Source organism: Streptopelia decaocto (genome assembly GCF_964273445.1).
Source record: "Streptopelia decaocto genome assembly, chromosome: 6".
Lineage (NCBI taxonomy): Eukaryota > Metazoa > Chordata > Aves > Columbiformes > Columbidae > Streptopelia > Streptopelia decaocto.
The window spans coordinates 63,157,269-63,182,151 of record NC_138660.1 but is presented as its reverse complement, the minus strand read 5'-3'; the positions used below and the strand labels follow the sequence as shown (position 1 = coordinate 63,182,151).

At 36.4% G+C, this 24,883-nt stretch overlaps 1 protein-coding gene across 1 annotated transcript in view; it reads left to right on the top strand.

Annotated features, from left to right (window-relative positions):
* Positions 1-24,883, top strand: part of LRP1B (LDL receptor related protein 1B) — a 683,918-nt gene that overhangs the window by 454,338 nt on the left and 204,697 nt on the right. The window contains exons 22-29 of the mRNA XM_082055474.1: positions 3,693-3,889; positions 6,800-7,045; positions 11,090-11,287; positions 12,769-12,973; positions 14,601-14,765; positions 15,344-15,588; positions 21,622-21,753; positions 22,926-23,153. Coding sequence (XP_081911600.1) covers positions 3,693-3,889; positions 6,800-7,045; positions 11,090-11,287; positions 12,769-12,973; positions 14,601-14,765; positions 15,344-15,588; positions 21,622-21,753; positions 22,926-23,153 — 1,616 coding nt within the window. The remainder of the gene's footprint in view (positions 1-3,692; positions 3,890-6,799; positions 7,046-11,089; positions 11,288-12,768; positions 12,974-14,600; positions 14,766-15,343; positions 15,589-21,621; positions 21,754-22,925; positions 23,154-24,883) is intronic.

The following is a 24,883-nucleotide window of genomic DNA, read 5'->3' as shown; positions in this document are numbered from 1 at the left end:
TAGTTTTTCACCCCCCCTTGCATGACTTCTATTTTTATGTGTGTATATGTATATTTCTATAAACTTTGATGATTTTTGTTGCTCTCCCTGGAATTGTCCTATCTGTGCAGTTCTTGAGCTGCAGTATCCAAAGTCAGCCACAATGCTGCAGGCCACCTGAGTTCACAGACTTCAGAATGATTTTTCAGAGTTTTCCAGAATATCACATGGGGTATTTTGTGACGATATGTGATGAAAAATATACTAGCATTTGCACAGCAGTAGGATGCGAGATTCAATAACTACCTGATTGAGATTGACTACTATTGGGCTGCTTCTAGCCAGTTATTTTCTCCTTTTAAATAAGATCAGATTTCTTTTAAATTAGACTAGACTAAATTAGATTAGACCAAGATCCACCTTCCAATTTTAAATTCTGATTCTGTCTTCCAAAAATTACAATGTACTTCATAAATCTCTGCTTTTTATTCCATTTTTCTACATTACACTTAGTAGTACTGGACCAAGAGCAAAATCTGTGCAACCTTACTTAAAAATCCATGTAATTACTCTAATTATCATAATCAAGTACTTGGTTTGCAAGACAGCCATGAATACTTCAGTTTAGTAAGCTGTAGATCGTAACTGTATTGTATATTTGTCATACTTATTGCTTTTTATATTTCTTTCAAGAAGCTGTTCATTTTGTATCATACCATTTTTAATGCTGCTCTGTGGGCTATTATTTTGTACCTTTTTTCTCACATGTTAATAATATACTAGAGAAAAACAAAACAATATGAGAACAAGTAGGATTTCTTTGAAATGGAAAATAATGTGTATAGGAAATAAAGTCAAGGGACAATCATCACAGTGATGTGAGAGCAACAGGGATAGTACTGTCTGAATAGGGAGTGTAAGGCAAGATATGAAGATGTGAGGTAATAAGCTTTTTGAACATAATGATGGTTCAGAATGATGAAATTTCTGACTGGAGGGATGGATTCAGTTGACATTAAGAATTTAAATAGAAACCACCACACCAAGTAAACTAGAAAATTATATATGTTGTTCCAGTACTAGTTTTATTCTCAGTTTAAGGTATCATTGTTTTCTGTGATAACAGCTGTCTTCTTCAGGGCCTGAATTTTCTTCTTCTGTCTCATTCAGGAGACATTTATCAACATCTGCTTTCTACTAAAAGCTTTTAAATACCAGAAAGGACCATATTCTTGAAACAAAGTAGTTCAATCTAAGTTTCAGGTGTGTTCTACAAGACAAGCAAGGTCATTGACTGTCACAACGGTTTGGTAAATATGTCAGATTAGAACATTCTTTAATTTTGATGGGAATGAGATTGAGTCCATTCTCTGGGTTAGGAATGCATTACAGCTTTAGGCAGTAAGAAGTAACTATAAGAGGAAACCGAATGCAATTAATGTTCCACCAAAGTAGTTTTCCTAATGCTGAATATGTAAATGGTTTAGAAACTTCATGGGCTCAGTATCCCAACAAGGACTGAACGGTATATAGACCCTTAATTCTGAAGAATTTACTAATAGTGGTAGGAAATAAAAAATATTGGAGAATATTGGATTGGACTTTCTCACATATCTATTGTTTCACAACTGCTGATTGACTACTTCACATGTGTTTCTTCTGTATTACACAAAAGAGCTATAGAAAAGAACAGATATATCCATTGAGGCAATTAATTTATGATGGACTTTTACTAAAAAGGTTCCTGGAAACCAAAAATGTAAATTTCAATAAGGGGCAATAAAGCAAAAATACTTCAGTGAATTTCAAGTAGTGATTTCAAGGTAGTCATAATACTTCATTAAGTCTGTCTCTTTAGAATTCTGCCATAGATTAATTCCTTGGAAAGTATATTCTACTTAACAACATGTCGTAGCTATCATAGTGAAAGATGAATCTTTCATTATGAAATATATCTTCATTAAGGTAAGAGAAAGGCAGGAAAACTAATTTGCTCTCTAAACATTTGTATGTATAAAGCATTAAAAAACAGATTAGGACCTCCACTGAAAGCAACGTCAATTTATTCTGGGATCTGGTTAGTTTGCCTGAGGTTGATATTTTCCATTAACTTTCATTCTACTGCTGTGTCGTATATAAAATCAATGATCATTTCAAGATAGTAATGAATATGGACACTTTTAAAAACACTTGTGATTGCATTTAACAGTAAGCTGCATACATATCATGCACACAAGTTTGTTTTTTGTGCGGTCCTGTCTTATCAGTGTAGGACATCTGGGACTTGGACCACTATAGAAAATGGTGGAAGCTTTTCATTCGAATTGACTCCACTCCCTGTTTGAGTTTTTCAGGTGATTTAGCACTGGTAAAATTATGTTCTGTTGTTTGAAACCACACTCACTGTGTATGATCCTGAAGTTTCACTTTTTGCTTTTCTTCACCAAAAGTTAAAACAGTCTCACACTTGCCCTGTGAGGTGCTGCAGAAACATATTATATCTGTTGTTCTATTTTCACCGTGTTTTATCCCATTGTCATTCTGTGGGAACGATGGCACCCTTCCCATAAAAGAAGTCTAAAATATCAAATGGAAAGCATTGTGCTAATCTTAAGCCTTATTTTTTTTTCTTTTTTTAAGGATATTGAATCTGCTACTGTGTTGTGGCAGTTACATTTAGGGACAGTTGCTCTGTTGTGTGCATTTCCAGGATCTTCCTTTCACATTCCAGCCTGATTTTTCTCTAGCTAAATAGTTTGTGGGCGGAAACACAGTGCAAGATCAGCTTCCTAACCCATAGTTCTACCTCTTGTCTCTTTATCAATTGGCAAATAAAATGCATGCCACTTCTGTTCAGTCTGGGTGTTATCAAAATTTATAACTGGTCCCTACTGGTTGTAGCTAACAAGTCACAAGTTTATGCTTGAAGGTTGAAATATAGTTTCAGATATAAGCATGCACACACACACACACACACGCCCCAGTGGTAGCATTCACAATCTTAGTTATTTTTCCCTGTTAAAATCTCTGGCTTAAAATCCCTGGCTTGAGCAATTCTAATTTAATGCGTGCATGGTGATTTTAAAGCTCACAACTGCTTTCTAAATGTTGATGATCAGCCAAAAAGTGGGATTTCCCCTCCCCCTTTCGAGAACTGAAGGACTCTGTACCCTGGTTTGGTAAAACCAAAATAACGTAAGAAATTTCATCTGCTAGATTTATTTTGCCTAAAAAAATAGTCATTTATCTGACATAATCTGCAAATATAGTGTGTGTACTTCCTAGAAAGACCTCTGTTTCTCAAAACCATGCCAATAGCATGTCTTACTTTGAAAACATTGGTCCTGTGGAAGGCTGTTGGAGTAGAAAATAAAGGAGGTGATGAAGTGAAATAAGAGTTTAAAAAAAATAGTATAATTTGGTATATTCAACTTAGATTCTAAAGACGTGTCCTGCCTGTATGTGGTTCTGTTCAGCATAAAAATAATTAGAGTTGGTTGTGTTTGGAAAATTAGGCTGTCAACAGTGATTTGGACGATGCTTCAGAGCGTAAGTTCAAGTTGGTTTCTTTCTGCTCATCTAAAAAATTCCTATTAATAGAAAAGCATAATTTAAAAAAGAAAAAAAATCTGTGTAATGTTGCTGAAGGTTTTTTTCCCAAGTTTGCTTCCAGTCTGATTTCCTTTGTTTATTGTCTCTTCTCTCCAAGGGAGATGCATTAGCAAAGCGTGGCTATGTGATGGCGATATTGATTGTGAGGATCAGTCTGATGAGGATAATTGCGAGGGCTATATGTGTGGACCACCAAAATACCCTTGTGCTAATGATACCTCCATCTGCCTACAGCCTGAGAAGCTCTGCAATGGGAGAAGAGATTGTCCTGATGGATCTGATGAAGGCGATCTTTGTGGTACTTCTTTTAGACACATTTTCCTGCTTATTCTTGCTGTTGTGTGTCACAATACTTGCTGTTGAAAAGTCATTCTTGTGTTAATTTTACTGAAATTTTGTCATAGTAGCCTGTGTGAGGATTGATATATATTTTAAATGACACTGGGTTTGTGCTTGAAGTATTAGTTTTCTTCAAATAAGGGAAAATATAGTTGCTTAGGAATGTCTTTAATTTCCTGACCCCTTAAAATACTCCTGGAGATAAACAGGTTAAAAGGCTCTGGTATATATGAAAGCATTTAAGCTAATTTGCAGTTCTCAAATTACAATAGCTTGAGTTGATAGAATCCTGTCAGTAGCTGTGTTCATGAAGAAATGCACTGGAATGACTAGGAGGAGTTAACATGTCTCCTTGATGGTGGTGGGGAATTGAGTGTACTATCAGCAAGTTTGCTGATGACACCAAGCTGGGAGGAGTGGCTGACACGCCAGAAGGCTGTCCTGCCATCCAGAGACCTGGACAGGCTGGAGAGTTGGGCGGGGAATAACAACCTAATGAAAGGGCAAGTGTAGAGTCCTGCATCTGGGCAGGAACAACCCCAGGTTCCAGTATAGGTTGGGAGATTACATATTAGAGAGCAGTGTAGGCGAAAAAGGACCTGGTGGTCCTGGTGGACAACAGGATGACCATGAGCCAGCACTGGGCCCTTGTGGCCAGGAAGGCCAATGGTACCTGGGGTGTATTAGAAGCGGGGTGGTTAGTAGATCGAGAGAGGCCCTCCTTCCCCTCTACTCCGCCCTGGTGAGACCACATCTGGAATATTGTGTCCAGTTCTGGGCCCCTCAGTTCCAGAAGGACAGGGAACTGCTGGAGAGAGTCCAGCGTAGGGCAACGAAGATGATTAAGGGAGTGGAGCACCTCCTTTATGAAGAAAGGCTGAGGGAGCTGGGTCTCTTTAGTTTGGAGAAGAGGAGACTAAGGGGTGACCTTATTAATGTTTATAAATATATAAAGGGTGAGTGCCATGGGGATGGAGCCAGGCTCTTCTCGGTGGCAAACAATGATAGGACAAGGGGTAATGGGATCAAGCTGGAATGCAAGAGGTTCCACTTAAATTTGAGAAGAAACTTCTTCTCAGTAAGGGTGACAGAGCACTGGAACAGGCTGCCCAGGGGGCTTGTGGAGTCTCCTTCTCTGCAGACATTCCAACCCGCCTGGACACCTTCCTGTGTAACCTCACCCAGGTGTTCCTGCTCCAGCAGGGGGATTGGACTGGATGATCTTTTGAGGTCCCTTCCAATCCCAAACATACTGTGATACTGTGGTGAAAGGATTTCATGGCACATCATACGGCGTGGATTATATTCAGTGAAAAATGTACCGAAATAATCTTATAAATCTGACAGAAGTATAACAGATAACCTAATTGCATTCTTATAAAATATATGCAAAGATAAAATTAACAGATTTTAAAAGAACTTACAATACTAGAGCGGTAGTGTTGTACTATAGGGATGGTTTAGGGATACAAAATGAAACATGGTTTATAGGAAAAAATTAGTTAATTAACCAAGTTAATTAGCCAAGTCACCTGCATTGCTGAGCGCAGGAGGTCACTGCTGCAGGATGTGGCAAAGAGATCTTTACACTGTGGTCCTCTTAAATTCAGTGTTCCTCTGGAATATGTTATAAGTTGTAGCTCAAAGACAGAGGACCCCCTCTGAGAGCTACCTGTGGATCCCATGCTGTCTAGACTCCAGGTGAAAGAAATTATAGCATAAGGTAATTTATTGTATTTCTATGCTATTTCTGTGTATGGACAATTAGCTTCCTACTAGTAGTAGCCCATTGTGACACCTGTATCCTGTTGGATACTGTGTAGGGCCAAGCTTGGTTTTTAAAAGTTTTTACAACTTTTAGATTCTGTGTTATTAGTCAACAGGTATTTCAGCAGTCATTAATTTGTATAGTTTTAAAATATACCTAAGCATAAAGCGAAGGAAAAATATGGGATGTTGGGCAACACATTTGCATGTTAGAGGGAAGGAAATAATTCTGCTGTAGAAAAGTATTGTTTTATAAATCTTATCACAAATGAGCAAGGTTTTCAGAGACTTGTTAGAATCAAACAAAACAACTAAAAGACACATATAGATTAAAAAAACAAAAAAAAGTGAAGCCTAGTTTCCAGTGCAGCAGTGGACTAGTTTGGCCTTCCCAGTGATATCAATAGTACTATGAGGTAAGAAGTAGTTCTGTGCTTTTTTTGCCCCGAGGTCACAGAATTTCTTAGACACAATTATCATGTTTTAATTCAGCTGCTTTAAAGGTTTCACGAATCACCTTCAGTCCAGTTTAGCCAGAGCTTTGCAAATCCTCCGTTGCCTGCAGAATATAATGTAGGAGCAGTGACACAGAGAATGCAGAAGCAGTATTCTATGGTAACTGTTATTGGGAAAGGAGGAGAAATAAATCCTAATTTTAGATCTTTATTTGGCATGTTTGTTTGGCACGTTGCTTGGGGTATGCATACAAAATCTCAAGTGGTTGGATGCAAAAGAAGTATTTTGGTCGCCACTGAAGGTGGTTGACATACAATGGTCTTTGGGCTGACTATGGACACTCTTTAATTCTTAAGTGAATGAAATAACATGCATCAAAGTCTGTAAAAACGTATATACATTGTACGTCTGGCATTCTAAAATCCTGAGAGATTGGCATAAAGCTACCATGCTGAATACTAACAAATGAGATAATTCTAAAATAACTATAGAAAGCTGCTTAACAAATGTAAGATTTAGTTTCTGCTTCTTAGGGACCTGTTATGAGTTTTAGTTGACCTGGTGACTTTAAGAATATGCAACATGACTGACAGCCCTCGTGGCCCTTAATGTTTTTGTTTCCTTTTGTTTTCCTGTGTTATTTCAGATGAATGTTCACTTAACAATGGTGGATGTAGCCATCAATGTTCAGTGGTTCCTGGAGGAAGAATTATGTGCTCTTGCCCAGCAGGATTCAGTCTGAGTATAGACAACAAAACTTGTGAGATTATGGATTACTGTACCAAGCACCTTAAGTGTAGTCAAGTATGTGAACAGCATAAAAATACCATCAAGTGCTCATGTTATGAAGGCTGGAAGCTCAGTAAGGATGGAGAAAATTGCATTAGTACTGGTAAGCTGAAATTCAGTGTATTTTCCATACTCGAGATGTTAATAGTTGTTATGTCCATTTAGTGAAAGGTTATTTCTGTTTTTTGTAATAAGTAGTATAGACTTGGATTATCCAAATGTGGTGCTGATAGCAATCTGAAGAATCTATTAAAGCTGTCCCTATTCTTGGTGCAGGATGAAGGGATATTGCAGGATTAGTTTTTTACTTGTAAGACTTTCTAAGAACGTAAATACCAAATAATGTCTAAGTTATTTGAATATATAGAGCATGTATATATATATAGATGGAATATGAGAGATTTGCTATGTATTTGAAGAAATGGATCAATATGTGACATCATGATACTCATCAGTATTATTTAAGGGTTCAGAAGTTGAATTCTGGATGTGGATGCACGCACATGTAGTCAATTATCTGCTGGCTGTTAGCATTCACAGTTTAAGCTGTTTTTTCACCTATGACATGCTGGTACTTGTTTTTTGACATCAGTAAATCCCATTCAGCTCAATAATCAAGAAGAAAACCAACACAAGCCAAAAGGGGAGAGAGGAATCCCCTCGTTGTTCCCTATTGATACGTACTGAAGCATGATTTAGAAACTGTGTTAGGGGTGTCTTTGTCAAGTGCAGCATGAACGAGTGTGTGAAATACAATCACATACGTGCAATATAAACTGTCATCGCGCCTTTAACCATCCTGTAGGGAGTTAAAAATAGCATTGCTTTTGCTGTCTTAGATTTTCAAACTTTCTGTTTGGGATTATTTGATATTTTTATTCTTTATTATCTGTATTCTTTGAATAGTATCTTATAAATTCTGAATAGAAATATCTCCTGAACTGGCTATTATTTATTTGGATGTTTCATAATTCCACAGATATAATTATTAAGATAGTCTTCATTTATTGCTGATACTCAGCATTTCCTGACTTGGATCACATGAAAAAAGTCTGAATCAGTAAGGTGGAAATAAAAGCCCACGTTTCCCGTTGCTAGTCACCTGAAGTAGTTTAGTAGTTAGCCAACTTAATGGTCCATCTTTTAGAAAAGGCAAATTCTAATCCTTCCGCTTTGACAATGTTTGAGCTCATTTACACAGAATTTTAACACTTTGTTCCAGTAGTAATTGAGCCCGTGATTTACTTATGGCTAAAATATCTATTGTGTGTAAAAAAAAAAAAAATAATGTTTCTTTTTGCCAAAATAATGAATAATTAAGATGTAGTTTCATGTCATGGATGTTATCTTAATTTACGTTTCTTGCCTTTTTTAAAATTCATTAAGAATGTGCTGTGCATTCATCAGGCTGGAATAACTGGAATATCTCCAGATTGAGTCCTTGTGTCTCCATGATTGTTACTGTCATATGTGAATAGTTACTGCTACACTATGAGATCAGGAGCATATGTTGTTCAGATGTTCCTGAGCTACTCTGATAGTAGACTCAAAACGTGCTTCACTTGCATATCACTCTAGTTCTGTATATCTGAACGGTATTTTATTGCTGTTAAAATTCTTACTTTATGACACTACCTTGCTCTTACTCTCATGGACTTTTGATCAATCAGATTTGTTTTAGCATGGACATTTCCAATAACTGAAAAACTGTATTCCTACTGGGTTGCAGAAATGAAAGGATTAAAAGCATTTAAGACAGTGTTAGTAACTTTGTGGAGGAAAGCTTGAAACAAACTTTAAATTAAAGCAAATAGAAATGGATAGTATTTGGAAGCTAAGGGAGAAAACCCCAAAGTGAAATATACTCCTGATGAGAAGTAAGAAAAGTGAGACTGTGGTTTCTCAGTTTTTCAAAAGTCCACGAGCTATTTCTAAGTGTTTACTGGTGTTGATGAGAGTCTGAAGTTACAAACTGAACTTCACGGATTTCCTCAAATAATGTAATATTAAATATATGATCTCATACGTGTGATTTCAGCTGGTATAAAGAAAAAGGATAACTTTCTTTATAAGTTGTGAAGATACCATCCTAATGCCTAAAGCAGCAACAAAATTATTCCATATGTGAATCTTTTAGCCTCAAAATGTCCACAGCATTTACATCTCTGTGCGTGAGATCTTAAATTAACATAAAGAAAAAGCTTTCAGATAATACTATTACAAGTAGAGTTCTAATTGATCTTGCAAAGATAAATAGTCCCCCAAATGCCAAACTACTTCTATACCAGTTGGTACAAAGTAATTCTTAAAATAGCCATAGTGATTTAAAATGCCTTGAACCGGAGGTAGATATGTATTATATTAGAGCAGTAATTCATAATCCCTTTTCCAGGAGAGAAAAATTAGTCAGACGACAATTATTACCTTGCCCTTAGCTACATCTTTTTGCACTTTCCTATATATAGTCTAACACTTTACTAGTACATAGCAATAACATGTAAAGTTAGTACGCAGGACTTCACTTTTTCAAAATATTCTAAAAACATTTACATGAGTGTCCATCAGAAATCTAATGGGAATATGAATGCTGAAAATGTAATATATGTGATTTTTTTTTTTTGTGGATCGCATATCAGAATCAGTGTTTTTGTCAGAGGAATCTAATGAATTACCAGAGAAGTATGAATCATGGAATAATAAATATATAGAAATACATTTCTTGAATTGAACAGTTCTTTTCTTCTTAGTTTCTCTTCCCATGTCCCTTTCAATGTCTTTCCCTTAGTTTCTCCTGTTTGCCCTTATTTCTGCTTGTTCTCTTCATTTCTTGAAGGTTTTAAGTGTCGTGTTTTTCTCCTTCAGAGTTTCTCCACTTTCCATATCTCTTGTTTTCATCTAGTTTGCTTTTTGCTCTTCTGACATATTTATTGTTACATTACTGACTTCCCAAAGACTAAATGTTGCATTCACGTTTAAATTTGTATTGATTGAACTGAACGTATGCTACAGAGCTCCATTATTCAGATAGAAAGTCAATATAAATTGTATATTTTCGTACTCTTCTTCGTAGTTTCTCTTGAAAGACATTTCAAAATAATTTGTGCTGATACATTGCACTTGAACTCTTTTAGATTATAGTAAGCATACAGAAGAATTTGTTCTTGTAAGATATTTAGATTTCACGTTTATGTTCAGCCTTTTGGAATTCAGAAGCTTTAATTCTGTGCAAAACAAAAACCTCCGTATTGCTTGTGTTTCAGTCTGGGAGAAAGAACTGGGTGTTGGGGGGGGAAACCAAAACAGTTTCTTTCCCACAAAAAAGAACTGGTGTGAAAAAATTTCTTTATTAAAGTAGATATAATGAGTTGATTCAACAGTTTACACAATCGAGTTTTTGTCTTTCTTTTTTGCTTTATTAGCAGAGCTACTTGTTCGAAAAACTTTTCCTAATCTAGGATATGTAAGAATTATAATAAAAAAGCCAGTATTGTTGACCTATGTAGAGAACACTTACAGTTATTTATATACAACTTATATGCAATTTGATATAACATCACAGGCACAGATAATCTAGCATTAATTGAATAAGGAAAGAGAACTTTTAGTGGTAGTTGGATTTGTGATGGGGTCTATCAATAAGCATATAAAATGTTAATTTTCTTGCTTAGTAGTTTGGGGTGAGGTATTTTTGTTCACTTCAATTGAAAACAAGAGATACATTATATATGTTCAAAAGGTACATTACGTATATTTTTGTTAATTGTTTCAACTAACTGGCATTTGGAAAAACATAATTTAATTGATTCATGCTGAAACTTTTGAGAACACATTTTAATTTTGATAACACGAGACCATTTAAAGCTCTAATTATGTACTCCTTGTGGTGGAACTACAAAACACCGTTCAATAGTTAAGTCTGATATTCCTGACTTTAATGTTTAATATCTCTAGTTATGATCAAAGATAATGCTGGAAGGGAGAAGTGAGAGGTCTGTGGGACTAAAAGTATATTTGAAAGACTCCTTATCAGAAAATGGATTGTTTTAATCATCTGTTTCTCCTGACAGAGTCTTCTGTTGTTCTTATTCCACCTGCCATTTATATCAATATGTAACAATATCATTTTTTAATGTATAATCTTCTCCAGATCCATTTGAGGCATTCATAATTTTTTCTATTCGACATGAGATCAGAAAAATTGACCTTCACAAACGTGACTACAGCCTCTTAGTTCCTGGTTTAAGAAACACAATAGCACTTGATTTTCACTTCAGCCAGAGTTTACTGTACTGGACGGATGTGGTAGAGGACAAAATTTTCAGAGGCAAGCTCTCTGATACTGGAGGTATGAATTTCATCTTTAATTTCCTAACAATAAGAACAACTGCAGTTACAGGTGTATCTCATAACTGAGATATCATTCACAGAAACAGAAGTTAGGGTGGCATTCTGCTTTTGAAAAGGTGTTATGTCTAGCTTGTACATGTTGTAGAGCTAGAAAAATACTTTTAGTTGTGGAAGTTTCCTTTTGCAACAGGCTACAGAGGGAAGAAGGTGGCAAATGCAAAGGGCTGTCATTTCTTCCTGGTCCAATGACTGCAATATTATTTTTTTCATTTTGTTGTAATTTACCTTAACCTTATTAAAAAAAGAATTCCGCTATCACTAGGTGAAAGATTTTTCACCATAATTGTATAGCGTTTAGGTGCTTTCATTCCTGCATGAGCTAACAGTCATAAGCATCTTTAATTTGCTTTTTGTAAAAGTTGACATGCATTCGTGTATATGTTCTCCAACGTGGTTTTTTGGTTTGTTTTCTGGATTTTTTTCTTCTCCTTCGTAGATGGCATTTGTGAGTAATTTTAAATCCACAGATCTAGACCAGGAAAGAAATATCATACACTGCTAAGTATATAAAGACAGCCAAAGACTTGCTACTTTTCATTAATGGTTGTGGTGTTCGCAAGAAACTAGTCAGACAGTGCTTTGTGGTCATGTTGTGTTGTAATCACACTGTATCAGAATCCAAGTGAGTTCTGTACTGTATTAAAAAGAGAAATAATTTACTCCCTCAGTCTTGTAGCTGTCAAGAACTGATGAGCATCTGCAAAAAGCACCATGCCTTCCTGGAAGTCCTGAGGGCTAACAGGGTATTTTTGTAGTTGCCATTTGTGTGAAAAATGTTGAGACCCTCCAGAGGAAGTATTAGCTAGGGGAGAACTGTTTGTAGACAGTGGTGATATAAATTATCCATGTGAATTTGAAGAAACGAAGTAAGGCTATTTACTATAGAGCTTTTCAAAATGTGGAGTCCAAACAGGTTCTCCCTGCCATTTCTGTCTTTTGATTTTTCTCTTTTTCTGATTGAGAAAGAACTGAGATAGAGCTGCGTGGGTTTTCTCTATTATTTCTAGTCACTGTGAGGTGAAGAATGCTGCAGAAGAGGTTCCTGGTATTAGGGCACATGTACATCTCCTGTGTTACTCTGTGTGTCATGTCTGACCTTTAGGGAGGGTTTCAGAGCTTAACTTACTAAATGATCAGAGAACTATAAATTTCTGTTACTGTGGAATGAAGTTTATCAGTACATTGCTGAAAGTATACTTCTTTACAGCAATTCTATTGCATTTGTAAGGAAAAAATGTCATGTGGAACGAAGTATTATCGTCCATTAGATTAACCAAAAACTCACTGCAAGAGCATATGGTTAGGGTTGGAAGGGACCTCTGGAGGTCATCTATGATAGACCATTATATCCAGGTTCATCATATCAGACTATATTAGTTCTTTAAGAATCTTTTTTTTTCCCTGTTTGTTTTTTTCAAGGTGTTAGTGCCATTGAGGTGGTAGTACAACACGGCCTGGCCACACCTGAGGGCCTTACTGTGGATTGGATTGCAGGAAACATATACTGGATAGACAGTAATTTGGACCAAATTGAAGTAGCAAAATTGGATGGCACTTTGAGAACAACGTTAATAGCAGGAGCTATGGAACATCCAAGGGCTATTGCGTTGGATCCCAGATATGGGTAATTATGACAACATTACGTTTTTTGTTGCAAAGTATTTTAAAGTGCATGTTTCAATGTGAGATTGATTTCCTTTGTTGTGAACTATATTTCCTAACTTATTTTTAGTAGTTCTTGAAAATAGGTTTTGTGCAAAATATACAGTCTGTTATTAACGTGTTTTGCTCCAACAAACAGGATTAAGAAAAAGTAAGTTGGGAGTTGGGGGGGTCTGTTTGTTGCCAAATTGTGATCGTTCCATTTGATTTTTCTATTAATGTGGATGGTAGTAACTGGAACCTTTGGTCTAACCCTCCTGTGTGGTTAACGGACAAATTTACCTAGTGCCAAGGTGATTCATCTCAATTAGAGGCAGAGTTTCTGGTGGGACTATAAAAATATAGCTTACATGTTACTGGAAGACTAAAAGCTGAGTGAGGTATACCCATCTTTTGTGTTCAGTTCTCCATCTGAAAATAGAGCTAATGCTTGCCAACTTCGGTCAGTAATTTTTCTACCTATTTGTAAGGCATATTCTATAAACTGGAATATTATCAATCACAATTGAGTTATAGGAGATTCAGCTTACTACCATGAATATGTGTTTTATCTAATGTGACTTGTCAAAAGTTTTGTCGCAGTCTGACTCTCTTCTGTTAGCTCTTCACAATTAATTAAAAGTTTTCATATCACTGATATTCTTTTCCTTTAACAAATAATAATAATAAGCAAAGTGTATTATCAAAAACTTAGTAAGCTAAGAACAGTTAGAGTGTATTTTTGGCCCTTTGGTGACACTGCTTTTATTACTTAATATGAAACTTCTTTGGTCATACAGGTGAAAGCTCTCCGTCTTAGAAAAAAAAAAAATCAGTATGTACTACTGATGTATGTATGTATGTATGTATGTACTAACATAATAGTACATTGCCCAGGGCAGTGGTGCAGTCACCATGGAGGGGTTTAAAAGGTGTTTAGACGAGGCTCTTAGGGACATGGTTTAGTGCTAGAGTTAGGTTAGGTTAAGGTTGGACTCGATGATCCTAAGGGTCTCTTCCAACTGAAATGATTCTATGATTCTGTAACTGAAAGAACGTATCATACATCACAATTTTTCTATTTCTTAGCAAGATTAGTCTGTATAGGATTTGTTAGTGGGGTACCAAAATCTAGGGGTCTTCACTGGACCACTCTTAATTAGAAATGGAAATCTCTAGTTCAGCACATTCCTTAAGCCTTGCTACCTCAAAACACATTTCTTCCTTTTCTCCCTCCCCATCCTCCTCATCTGTAGATTGCTTTCAAAGGCTTTCATTATATATTTTTTTTAATGAGCTGTGTTTCTAATTATAGAAGGAAGACAAGAGAAGCTACTATTTGTATTAATGGATGTGAAAAAAGGGATGCTACTTAACTTCTAGTTTTTAAAAAGCTTAGTATGTCTCCTGATTGCTCTAAGACTAAAAAGGAAGTATTACCTCCATGTTATCCTGTTATTTCGAGGAATTTATATAGTTACCCAAATTCATCTATGTTTTTTCCTATGTGAATGTATTAACTTTTTCCCAACTATTGTCTTATTGAACCACTTGAAATTATTTGCATGCTTTAATGTTTTCTTATAATTATTTTCCTTTCCTCTCACCAGAATTCTGTTTTGGACAGACTGGGATGCGAATTTTCCTCGCATTGAATCTGCTTCCATGAGTGGAGCAGAAAGAAAGATCATATATAAAGATATGGATACTGGAGCCTGGCCTAATGGCCTTACTGTAGATCACTTTGAAAAAAGAATAGTATGGACAGATGCCAGGTAAAGTGTTCACACTATTCTTTTCGCCTGTTTATAAATCCTTGTTCTTATGTACAGAAATGTCAACTACATTGTAAGTGGAATGTAGTTATGTACACTATATACATAGAGAGTCTTATGTACATAGTCTTGTGTGCAAATGTAAAGTATGGATATTTCTTTTATTGCATTACTGTTACACATAGTTTTTCATGGTACATACCAGCAGATTGTAATGGCCCTGACCAGGCTTCTCAGGGAGCTTTCCCCACCCATCCTGCCCTTGGTCACAGGAGCCCAATTCACTGTTTTTTTCCATAAATTCATCTGAATGGAAACTGATTTTCCTGCTGTATTTCCTGCTGGAGGTAAATTTGAATTTAAAACCAGTATACAAACAAAACAGTATTTCATATCCCTAGGTAAATTAATAATGTGAACTAAATCATCTTTGAACATAACGATGGCACTTTAAACATCCTTTAGTCTTACCAGTATGTAAGAGTAATGTTTTTATACATTTTACACCAATGTTGTAATACTTGTAAGATTTTTTTATTGCATTTTTGTGTAATCATAAAATTGGGGTTATCTTGTAGATCAGATGCCATTTATTCTGCGTTATATGATGGAACCAGCATGATAGAGATTATACGTGGTCATGAATATCTTTCACACCCTTTTGCTGTTTCTTTGTATGGGAGTGAAGTATATTGGACAGACTGGCGGACCAATACACTTGCAAAAGCCAATAAATGGACTGGACAAAATGTCAGTGTAATACAAAAAACAAGTGCTCAGCCATTTGATCTTCAGATATATCATCCAAGTCGTCAACCACAAGGTAACTATAGAATAATATAACAAAAGACGGTGACTTTATTTGTATGTAAATATAGGAAAGTAACAAATACCACTGGAGAATCACGACCAAGTAGTTGCAGAGTGTTCTGTGATCTCTGGCAGAAGAGCTGAAATTTATTCAAAAAGTTGATGGTAATGGAAACGGCTTTAAAATTTGTATCATGTGTGCTTTTTAAAAATATATACTAAGAAATGTTATTTTATTTTTCTTCTCAGACAGGCTTTTTAGTGCACAGTAAGCTATTCAGACTTTTATGTTAGTAGGTCCTGAGCAATCTTTACTTGAAAACATTAAATCCTGACAATTCGGTGCGGCTTTGTAAATATCTTGGAACCCAGTTCTGCATTAGTTATACATAGAAGACTATGGATATAGCTTTAATGTAAATGAGTGCCAGCAAGTAAAATTCACCCTGTCACCACATTTGAAGAATGCTCTCAATAGCGTGCGTTAGAAAAGGCAGAGTAATGAATGCAACTCACTGTTAGTTTGGGAGTCTAAACATGATGACAACTGTGATAAGGACTCACGGTGAACATCTCCTAATCTGCCTTGCAGTATGTGACATGCTGTCAGGATACATTTTTATAAAAAAAAATAATTAACTTACATTAAAGAAGAATGTTGCTGGTTTGCAGTGGATGTCGAGTTCCTTGGGCTTCTTCTGTACATTTACGTTTTAGGCCACTGTACTATTCTAAAAAAAAAAAACCACCTGTCTGACTTCTGGACAAAAGAAGGATCTTAAAATACGGGCGAAGTAAATACGCATTTCTGAACAACCCTTTCAAGTAATGGGGTTTTGGGTGGTTTTGTTTAGTTTTCTTTTTTTTTTGTTATTTTGTTTTATTTTTATAATTAGTCACTTCCTGAACTTTGGGATTTGAGGAGCTGTGTTCGGTACTTGGTGTTTCACAGGAGCAGCGGAGTTCTCATTAGCCATTTCTTGCTGTCAGAAAACACAACTATTTTCTGTTTTGACTGGGGCCAGGCAACGTCTTTAGAGGGAAACTGTAGCCTAGGGAGACAGGAATCAGTGTTCCATACTCACAGATACCTTGGCCTCAAGGCACGGGATAAGTTGTAAAAGAATTTTCAGCACTTCTTTGCCAGAATCAAGAAGTTCAAATATCAAGTTGTGTAATTGCAGCTTTTGTTTTATGATGTGGAAAACACCAAAATCCGACTTAGGACTGGCTTTCTGGGTTTGCTTTAAATTATTCTCTTCCAATGGAAGCAATTTCTTTCTACAAATGTCCCTTATGTAGCTTTATTGGAACTAGAGAAAAATGGTGACACTATGTAATTTCTTCTTAATTTTTCCTTTGATTTTGTAGCAATTTTGCAATAAATGAAACAAGATAAAATACAGTTTAGAATCCCAAGGTAAATTTAATGGTAGATTTCCACTGCAAAATGTCAGTATAAATACAGTACCAAAGGACAAACATTGTGTAGTCTCGGCTCTGTAGGTGTACATCTGGGTCACCTATGTAGGTGAAAGGCTATTAGCTTTTGAAGTATTTCATGCAACTCATCTTGATTGAAATAAAGTAGAGCAGAGCTAAATAAATACCTGCAGCCTAAAGCAACGTCATTTCAGTTAATCTAGGACAGATGCTAATTTAAGGTAGTAAAGATACAGCAAGGTGTGCTTGTGGATGGTAGGTTCTTCTGTTAGTAAACCACAGGGGATTTTTGGCGGCTTCATGATCTAATGCCACATCTCAGGAATGTGAGTTTGACACCTACTCATCTTCACAGAATCAAAGCTGTGTGTCAGGAGTGCTATTAACATAGCAAACACAGGTTTTCTAGGAAGAATATTTTCTCAACTACCGTTATATTTTAAAATTCCACTTGCTGCAAAGAATAAGGTCTTCTGTTGTAGGCACAAGAAGTTGTACTACTGAGGACAGTGATGAGAGGAGTAAATATAGTGCATCGGAAGGATCACAGTTAGAAAGCTGTGAATTCCTCACACATTCCCCAGTTTTTTGTATATGTCAAGTATATTACTTTGAATTTAAAAAAAAAAAAAAAGAAAAAAACAAACACACAGATGGTCATGGCATTATTTTGCTTTTTGCAGATTGAATTTTTATAGACTGAAAATTAGGACAAGAAGTATGACTGCTGAATGTAAAGTATATTGGTACCACTGGGCTCTTTTCTAAGTAAAACATGAAAAGATTTTAACTTCATGGCACTGTTTGGTTACAGTATTCTGCTGAGGCCTGGATAGCTGGCTCTTAAGAATAAGTAACTTTTTATGGAAATGTAGCTTAAAGATGCACATGAGCAAAGTTTTGGATGTTTTATTTTGATTATATTGGATTTAAAAAAAAAATATTGCTTTGAGATTTTATCAAAAGCTGCTTGTGTACTTCAAAACCAACAGCAAGATTGGTATATGTATTGTAAATTAGGCAAAATATATACAGCCTGTCTGAACTTTAAATTGGATTCCTTTATGCCTTATGAAGGTTCTGGGTTTGTTTCAGGAATTAGAAAAGCAGCCTTTCCTACCTTTTCTTAACTCAACAACCTGTCTCTGACAATGGAATACATTGTCAGAGGGTGCCTACAGGGATATATGGCCATGGGGGAAGATACAACAGCCACGCTCCTCCTGGATAGACCGTCAGCTTCCAGGAACCTGGAACTCGATGATTTTTGAATCTCAGATAATGTCTTTGTGCTTCAAAGGCTTTGAAGCCTTTGACTGAATCTTTTTGCGTGGACTTTTCTAGTTGACTTTTGAACTTAGACAAACTCTCCATGTTTGCAGCCTCTTGGGCAGATGCCTCTGGTGCGTAACTCTGCCCTGTGTGCCAAAGTACCTCGTCGTGCTTGTTTTTTACCGTAATACTTGATAATTCTGTTCAGTGTTTCCTGGCTTTTGTAGTAAGAGGAGTATTAGACAGTGATTTCATAAGTATAATCTGTTCCTTTAGAAAAGGATCTTTTAGATATGGATATTATTTCAGTGCTTATCCTTGTGTATGTAACTTGAGATTGTTTATTTTCTTGTATATTACTACACATGTATTGAATTTTATCAGATGTTTTATTTCTTAGTCTCTCATGTACCTCTTGTGTAGCTTTTCAAGCTTCAATTTAATTTAATCCTTTATTACTGTTTTTTTGCTACTTACTTTAAGAGTAAATTCCTGATTTTTTTGCCAGTTTCCTATGAAGTATAGCACCCATTCCTAAAAGTACTATTGCCTTTGGCCTTTCCGCATGGCAATACCCTAGCATTACAACATCTGTTATTCTTTCACATCTGTGTTTGTTATCTGCCTGTTGTGTAAGTATGCTTTTTTAAGGTCAGTCATTCCAGGTAGTACCTTCTTAGTTTTGGGTTTATATCATTAATTACATTTTTCTTGCATTTTTCTCAGTTGTTTTTTTGTGGGTGTTTGTTTTGTGGTTGTGTGTGTGTTTGTTGTTGGTGTTTGTTGGTTTTGGGGGGGGATTTTTTTAGTGTCCTTTCCTCTCAAACTGTACACTGGAAGGGGTGGGCAACAGAGACGTTCATTAAAAAGAGGTTCCGAATTACCACAAAGCTGTCATACCATGTACATTAGAGTATTATGAAGAGTTGTGCTAACGTTGAGCTAATAATATTCTTGTTTATTTTGTTTCATGCTGAATATGTAAATTTTTGTTAGGTGGTATGCTGACTAATTCTTCAAGTGAATGATTAAAAAATGGAGTAAAAATAGTGAAGATGGGAAATAAATATCTTAGGACTAATGCATTATCTGACCAGTCCTAGCTTGCGAATTTCAAAGATTAATGCTAAAATAATCAGATATCATCAGGCAGCATCAAGGTTTTAACTTGACTGAGATGACAGAAGGATCTTTGGCCTTACGAAAAGCGATACTACAGAAAGTATTGACAGCGAGCAGAGGATTAGATCTATAACTGGGTTTAAATAGGAGTGGGAATAGATCATCAGCAATTTAAAGGTATCCTTTTGATTTAACTGCAGTGCATATATTTGAAGGTGTAGGCAGAATTTAATCATGGTGCGCGCCATTAAAGTGTGAAATTAAAATTTTGCCTAGCTAAACCTGATACCGAGAAGGAACAGGTTCAATATGAAGCTACTGTGGAGGGAAAGTTGGTCCATAGTGAGAGCATATTCTGAGATTGTAAGAGTAACTGCTCATTTATCAACTGGTGAGAGAATGTCTATGGGTTGTTTTATTTAAGGGTTACTGGTCCAGAAAAATAAACATTTTGTTTAAATACTGTTTTAGAGAGCAGTCAAGAAGAAATATGATGACAAAGAGTGACATGTATGTCTGTGCTCAGTACTGGAAGAGAAATAGATTGACAGGCAATCAGCAGTGGAAATCAATTAAATAACACGAAAGGCTGGCCAGTTGGTGAAAATGCCGGTTCTGTGGGTTGTTGTGATCAAGGGGAAAATAGATTGGTGGAAATGATTAGGAAAGAAAGAAATAACCAAAGCCCATGAGCCGTGCTGTATAAATCCATATCACCCCTGTATCTTGAATGCTGCACCAGATCATATAAAAGATAGTGAGAAACCTTGACAGGCCGATCAAGAGTATGGGGAGGGTTTTTTGAAGGCAGACAGGTAAGCTGGTGCTTCTTGAAGTACAGCTTATAGACAGGCGTCTGTGTGATGGCAATCTGTGAAATCAGAAGTGGCACTGAAAGGTGAATAAGGAAACGTTCTGTGGTTATTCACAGTAGAAATAAAGCGTTAGAACTAGCACAAGGAAATTTAAAACCCCAAATTTTTGAGAGTCAAAGCAATAGCATATTTATTTGCCTTTGAGGGAATTATTAGGAAGTAAAGAATGGGATTAGCTGCTATTCAGTGAAATCAGTATGAATATGGAAGGAATATATACGCAAGTGCTGGTATAAGTAATTTTTAGATTATGGTAGTTTACTCCTCCAGTTGTGCATGCACATAGAAACGAATGCATCTGCTTTGTCACGCTTCTTTTTCCACTAATTTTGTATTGCATGATATATGAAGGGAATTGAGATGTGTGCAGATAGTACAGAACTTGTACCATCTCCTCTTTGTAGCACACTTTAACCACAACTCTCTCTTTAATGTGATCATTAACCAGTACACCTTTTATTTTTGCTTCTCTATGTTCTTCTCTCTTTGAATTCCACACTGAAGCAGCAGCTTTGGTAGGGAAGAACATAATGTGCCACTTGCACAGAAAGAAAAGTTGGGGGTTATTATTCTTAGGCTCTACGTAGATCCTTGCCAAAGATGGTTTTATGCATGCAAAGAGGTTGAGGTTCCACTGAAATTGCTGCTTTTGATTAGCAAATAAATTAAAGGAGATGCTGTTTTAGAAAACATATGATTGAATTTGAAATCTCTTTGCAGCAGTGTTAAGAATGCTAAAAAAATGCGGGAAGTTGAATCACTAGATTTCAGCACATCTTGTTCAATCCGTGATCTATAGGAAGCTAATTGAAAAAAAAGCTATAATATACTTAGGAAATACTTTGGCATGTATTTCCAAATTATTTTTGCATGTGAGATTTCCAACTAATATTCAGGTAGGTAGATAAAATTGAGAGGGAACTTTGATTTTGCCAAAATTCATTGCGTAATCCAAGCTTTAATTCTTCACAACTAGAATTTGCTTGTTGGGTCCTCATCATATTAACATTTTTGTGCCATTTGTCCTGGTTATAACTGTTCAATTCTTCAGAAATTGTTGGAAAAATTTTATTCAGTGGCTTCATGAAGTTGCAATGATAAAATTTGTGGCTGTACTAACAACAACAAAACCTATTAAAAAATAGATGCTTGGACAAGAGTTGAATATTAGCCTAGAAAAAGTGATTAGAATTGAAGCTCAATCAATGAGGCACTGGGTTTGTCTTCAAACAGAATTTTCACCACTCTCTCCCCAGTATAGTTTGCAATAGTTCAACAACCCGTAGTTCCAAAAGGTGGTTTGATATTTTGTGTATTTCATTACTCATTTTTAGCTTCTAATCCGTGCGCTGCTAATGAGGGCCGAGGTCCATGTTCTCACATGTGTCTGATCAATCACAACAGAAGTGCTGCGTGTGCCTGTCCACATCTGATGAAATTGGCTTTAGACAAGAAAACATGTTATGGTAAGTTTTCCTCCTAAAGCTTGACAGTTTATTTGGTTTAGGGTTTTGAACCGGACAAATTAAAATACATAATCTTCAAACCAGTCTCTAAAGTGCATTTTAATGATACATTTTAAAGGAGAATCTATTTTTTGAGAACTGAAAAATTATTCTACTATACAATATATGGGATATTTATTACTACGCCCATTTTTTCCTGTTGTTCATGTGCATGATATGTTAGTAAAGCATCTCTACAAAACAGAAAGATTTACAATGTACAGTGTGTCATCAGAAAATGATTAGTCTGGGCAGCTGAATAACAAAAAGGTACTTAATAGTTTAAATCTCTACCTGTGCTTCTAAAATTGTCTTAGTTTCATTTTTAACGATTAAGAAAATGAAATGAAGAGCAAATATTAGGCATGCATTCTCACAGGCAAGTTTTATAAAAAATAAAATAAAACTTTTTAAGCTAGAAAAGCCCTCAAAATGTCAAATAGTCGTCTATTGTCTGTAAAACCTCGTAACACATTAATCTTTTCAGTGTTGATTAATAATGTTTAAGAAAAAAAAAAATAATGCTTTTTTGTAGCAAGGATATTGCATGGAAAAAGTTACCTTTACTGTTCATTCACAGATGTCCGCTCCCACAATTTGGACTTCTGAGTTAAAAAAATAGAGTTCCGGTTTGCTTTTATCACCCCTTTTCAGCTATGTTTTTCTAAATTAGAACAATCAATAGGTTATTCTTCTTCTGCCTGTTTCGCTTTCACCACTTACACATTTGCAAAACAAACCCTGTTACAGTGATACCCTGTTCCCCTGAGACACTGAATGTTAACTTCTGTTATGATGTACAAATGAAACAGTATTTTTTAAGCTGAGATTAGTAATTTTTTTTTAAATACCATTTAACTGTCTTCCTTAGACTTGCACAAGATCAGATTGTTGTAGCGGTGTAGTCACTTATTGTCCAGTGTCCAGAAGGAATGTCTTTTCCCTGTGATCTTCTTGCTCTGTAACATACTTTATTTCTCAGTGTCACTACGCTGCAGATTTTCTGGAGATGTTAATTCACTCATATAAACTTTATTTACACATTTGTAAAGTGATCTCAAATGAATGACTTGGATTTCTATTAGCAATATTGTGAAGAGGATGTGGAGTGATGTTTTCCTTTTTTCTAACAGAAAGGAAGAAATTTCTTCTGTATGCAAGGCGTTCAGAAATAAGAGGGGTGGACATAGAAAACCCATACTTCAACTTCATCACAGCCTTCACTGTTCCTGACATTGACGATGTGACCGTCATAGATTTTGATGCTGTTGAAGAACGCTTATACTGGACCGATGTGAAAACACAGACCATCAAGCGTGCCTTCATTAATGGGACTGGCTTAGAAACCATTATTTCAAGAGGTAAATAGCATAACATTGAAGTAAAAATACTTTTTGTAGGTAAATGTGTGTTATAATAAAGTATGAGTATTGCAAGTTGTTACATATACACAGAATCACAGAATGTTAGGAATTGGAAGGGACCTCAAAAGCTCATCCAGTCCAATCCCCCCGCCAGAGCAGGAACACCCAGATGAGGTTACACAGGAAGGTGTCCACGCGGGTTTTGAATGTCTCCAGAGTAGGAGACTCCACAACCTCCCTGGGCAGCCTGGGCCAGTGTTCTGTTACCCTCACTGAGAAGAAGTTTCTTCTCAAATTTAAGTGGAACCTCTTGTGTTCCAGTTTGGACCCATTGCCCCTTGTCCTACCATTGGTTGTCACCAAGAAGAGCCTGGCTCCAGCCTCGTGACACTCACCCTTTATATATCTGTAAACATGAATGAGGTCACCCCTCAGTCTCCTCTTCTCCAGCTCCAGAGCCCCAGCTCCCTCAGCTTTTCCTCACACGGGAGATGCTCCACTCCCTTCAGCATCTTTGTTGCCCTGGGCTGGACTCTCTCCAGCAGTTCCCTGTCCTGCTGGAACTGAGGGGCCCAGAACTGGACACAATATTCTAGGTGTGGTCTCACCAGGGAAGAGTAGAGGGGAAGGAGATCCTCTCTCAACCTACTAACCACCCCCCTTCTAATCCACCTCAGGTACCATTGGCTTCCTGGCCACAAGGGCCCAGTGCTGGCTCATGGTCATCCTGCTGTCCACCAGGACCCCCAGGTCCCTTTCCCCTACGCTGCTCTCTAATAGGTCATTCCCCAACTTATACTGGAACCTGGGGTTGTTCCTTTCACTGGTGTTGATATAAACAATAAGAAAGCACAATTTTGTTTAGGTTTCTCGTTCATTTTACAGATTCATAATTCATTTTTATTTAAATGAATTTGGATGTCATTGGTACATTGCTTTTATACAAGGTTGAAATGTGTAGGAAACAATAGAAATAATGTCTTCTGGGGATGGTAGAAAGAAAAAAGATGAAAAGAAGAAAAACAACAGCATCCTGACATATCTTGGCATTGAAAAATTTCATGTGGATTTCCTGTCCTTTGGCTATCTCTGTTGACCTCACAAAGTAATTAGGTCCATTGGAGTTGTTTTTCCTTTCCAGTCCATGTAGCACTTTTGGCTTTGGCACCACTGGTGAAACACACAGTGTTTGTAATTTTGGTGATACCGGTGTTATGCGTTTAGCTGGTGTCTTCTTGCAAGTTGTGTCATGTTCAAACTGATTGCTGTCAGGCTGTTTATTGTACTTGAATACCATGAGGAAGTGGAATCTTGATTCTGTGTCTTTGAATCGTTTATAGGTTTGTTCTGTCATTGCTGCTTCAGTTACTTAAAATACTAAAATTCAGCTTTTCCTTTTTACTGAGCTTTTTCATTATAGGTATGTCACTTAGAGCAATAAAAGGAAACTTAAAATATTGCAAATGGAAAATCGTGACTGGCAGTTTTTTCTGCCGTTAACATCTTCATTGTTTTGACATTTTTGCTCTGCACTTTGAACACAGAAACTTAATGCACTGTAAAGTCTGTACCTGATTGCTTTAACTCTATGGCAGTAGCTCCGGTATTCAAGTGATATTAATACCATTTGTTGTCCTTGCTAGTGGTGGGGTTTTTGTGTTTGTTGTTTTTTTTCCTGACCACTATCAGTCCCTCTCCTGCCAACACGTGATGTTCTTCTGTTTGGT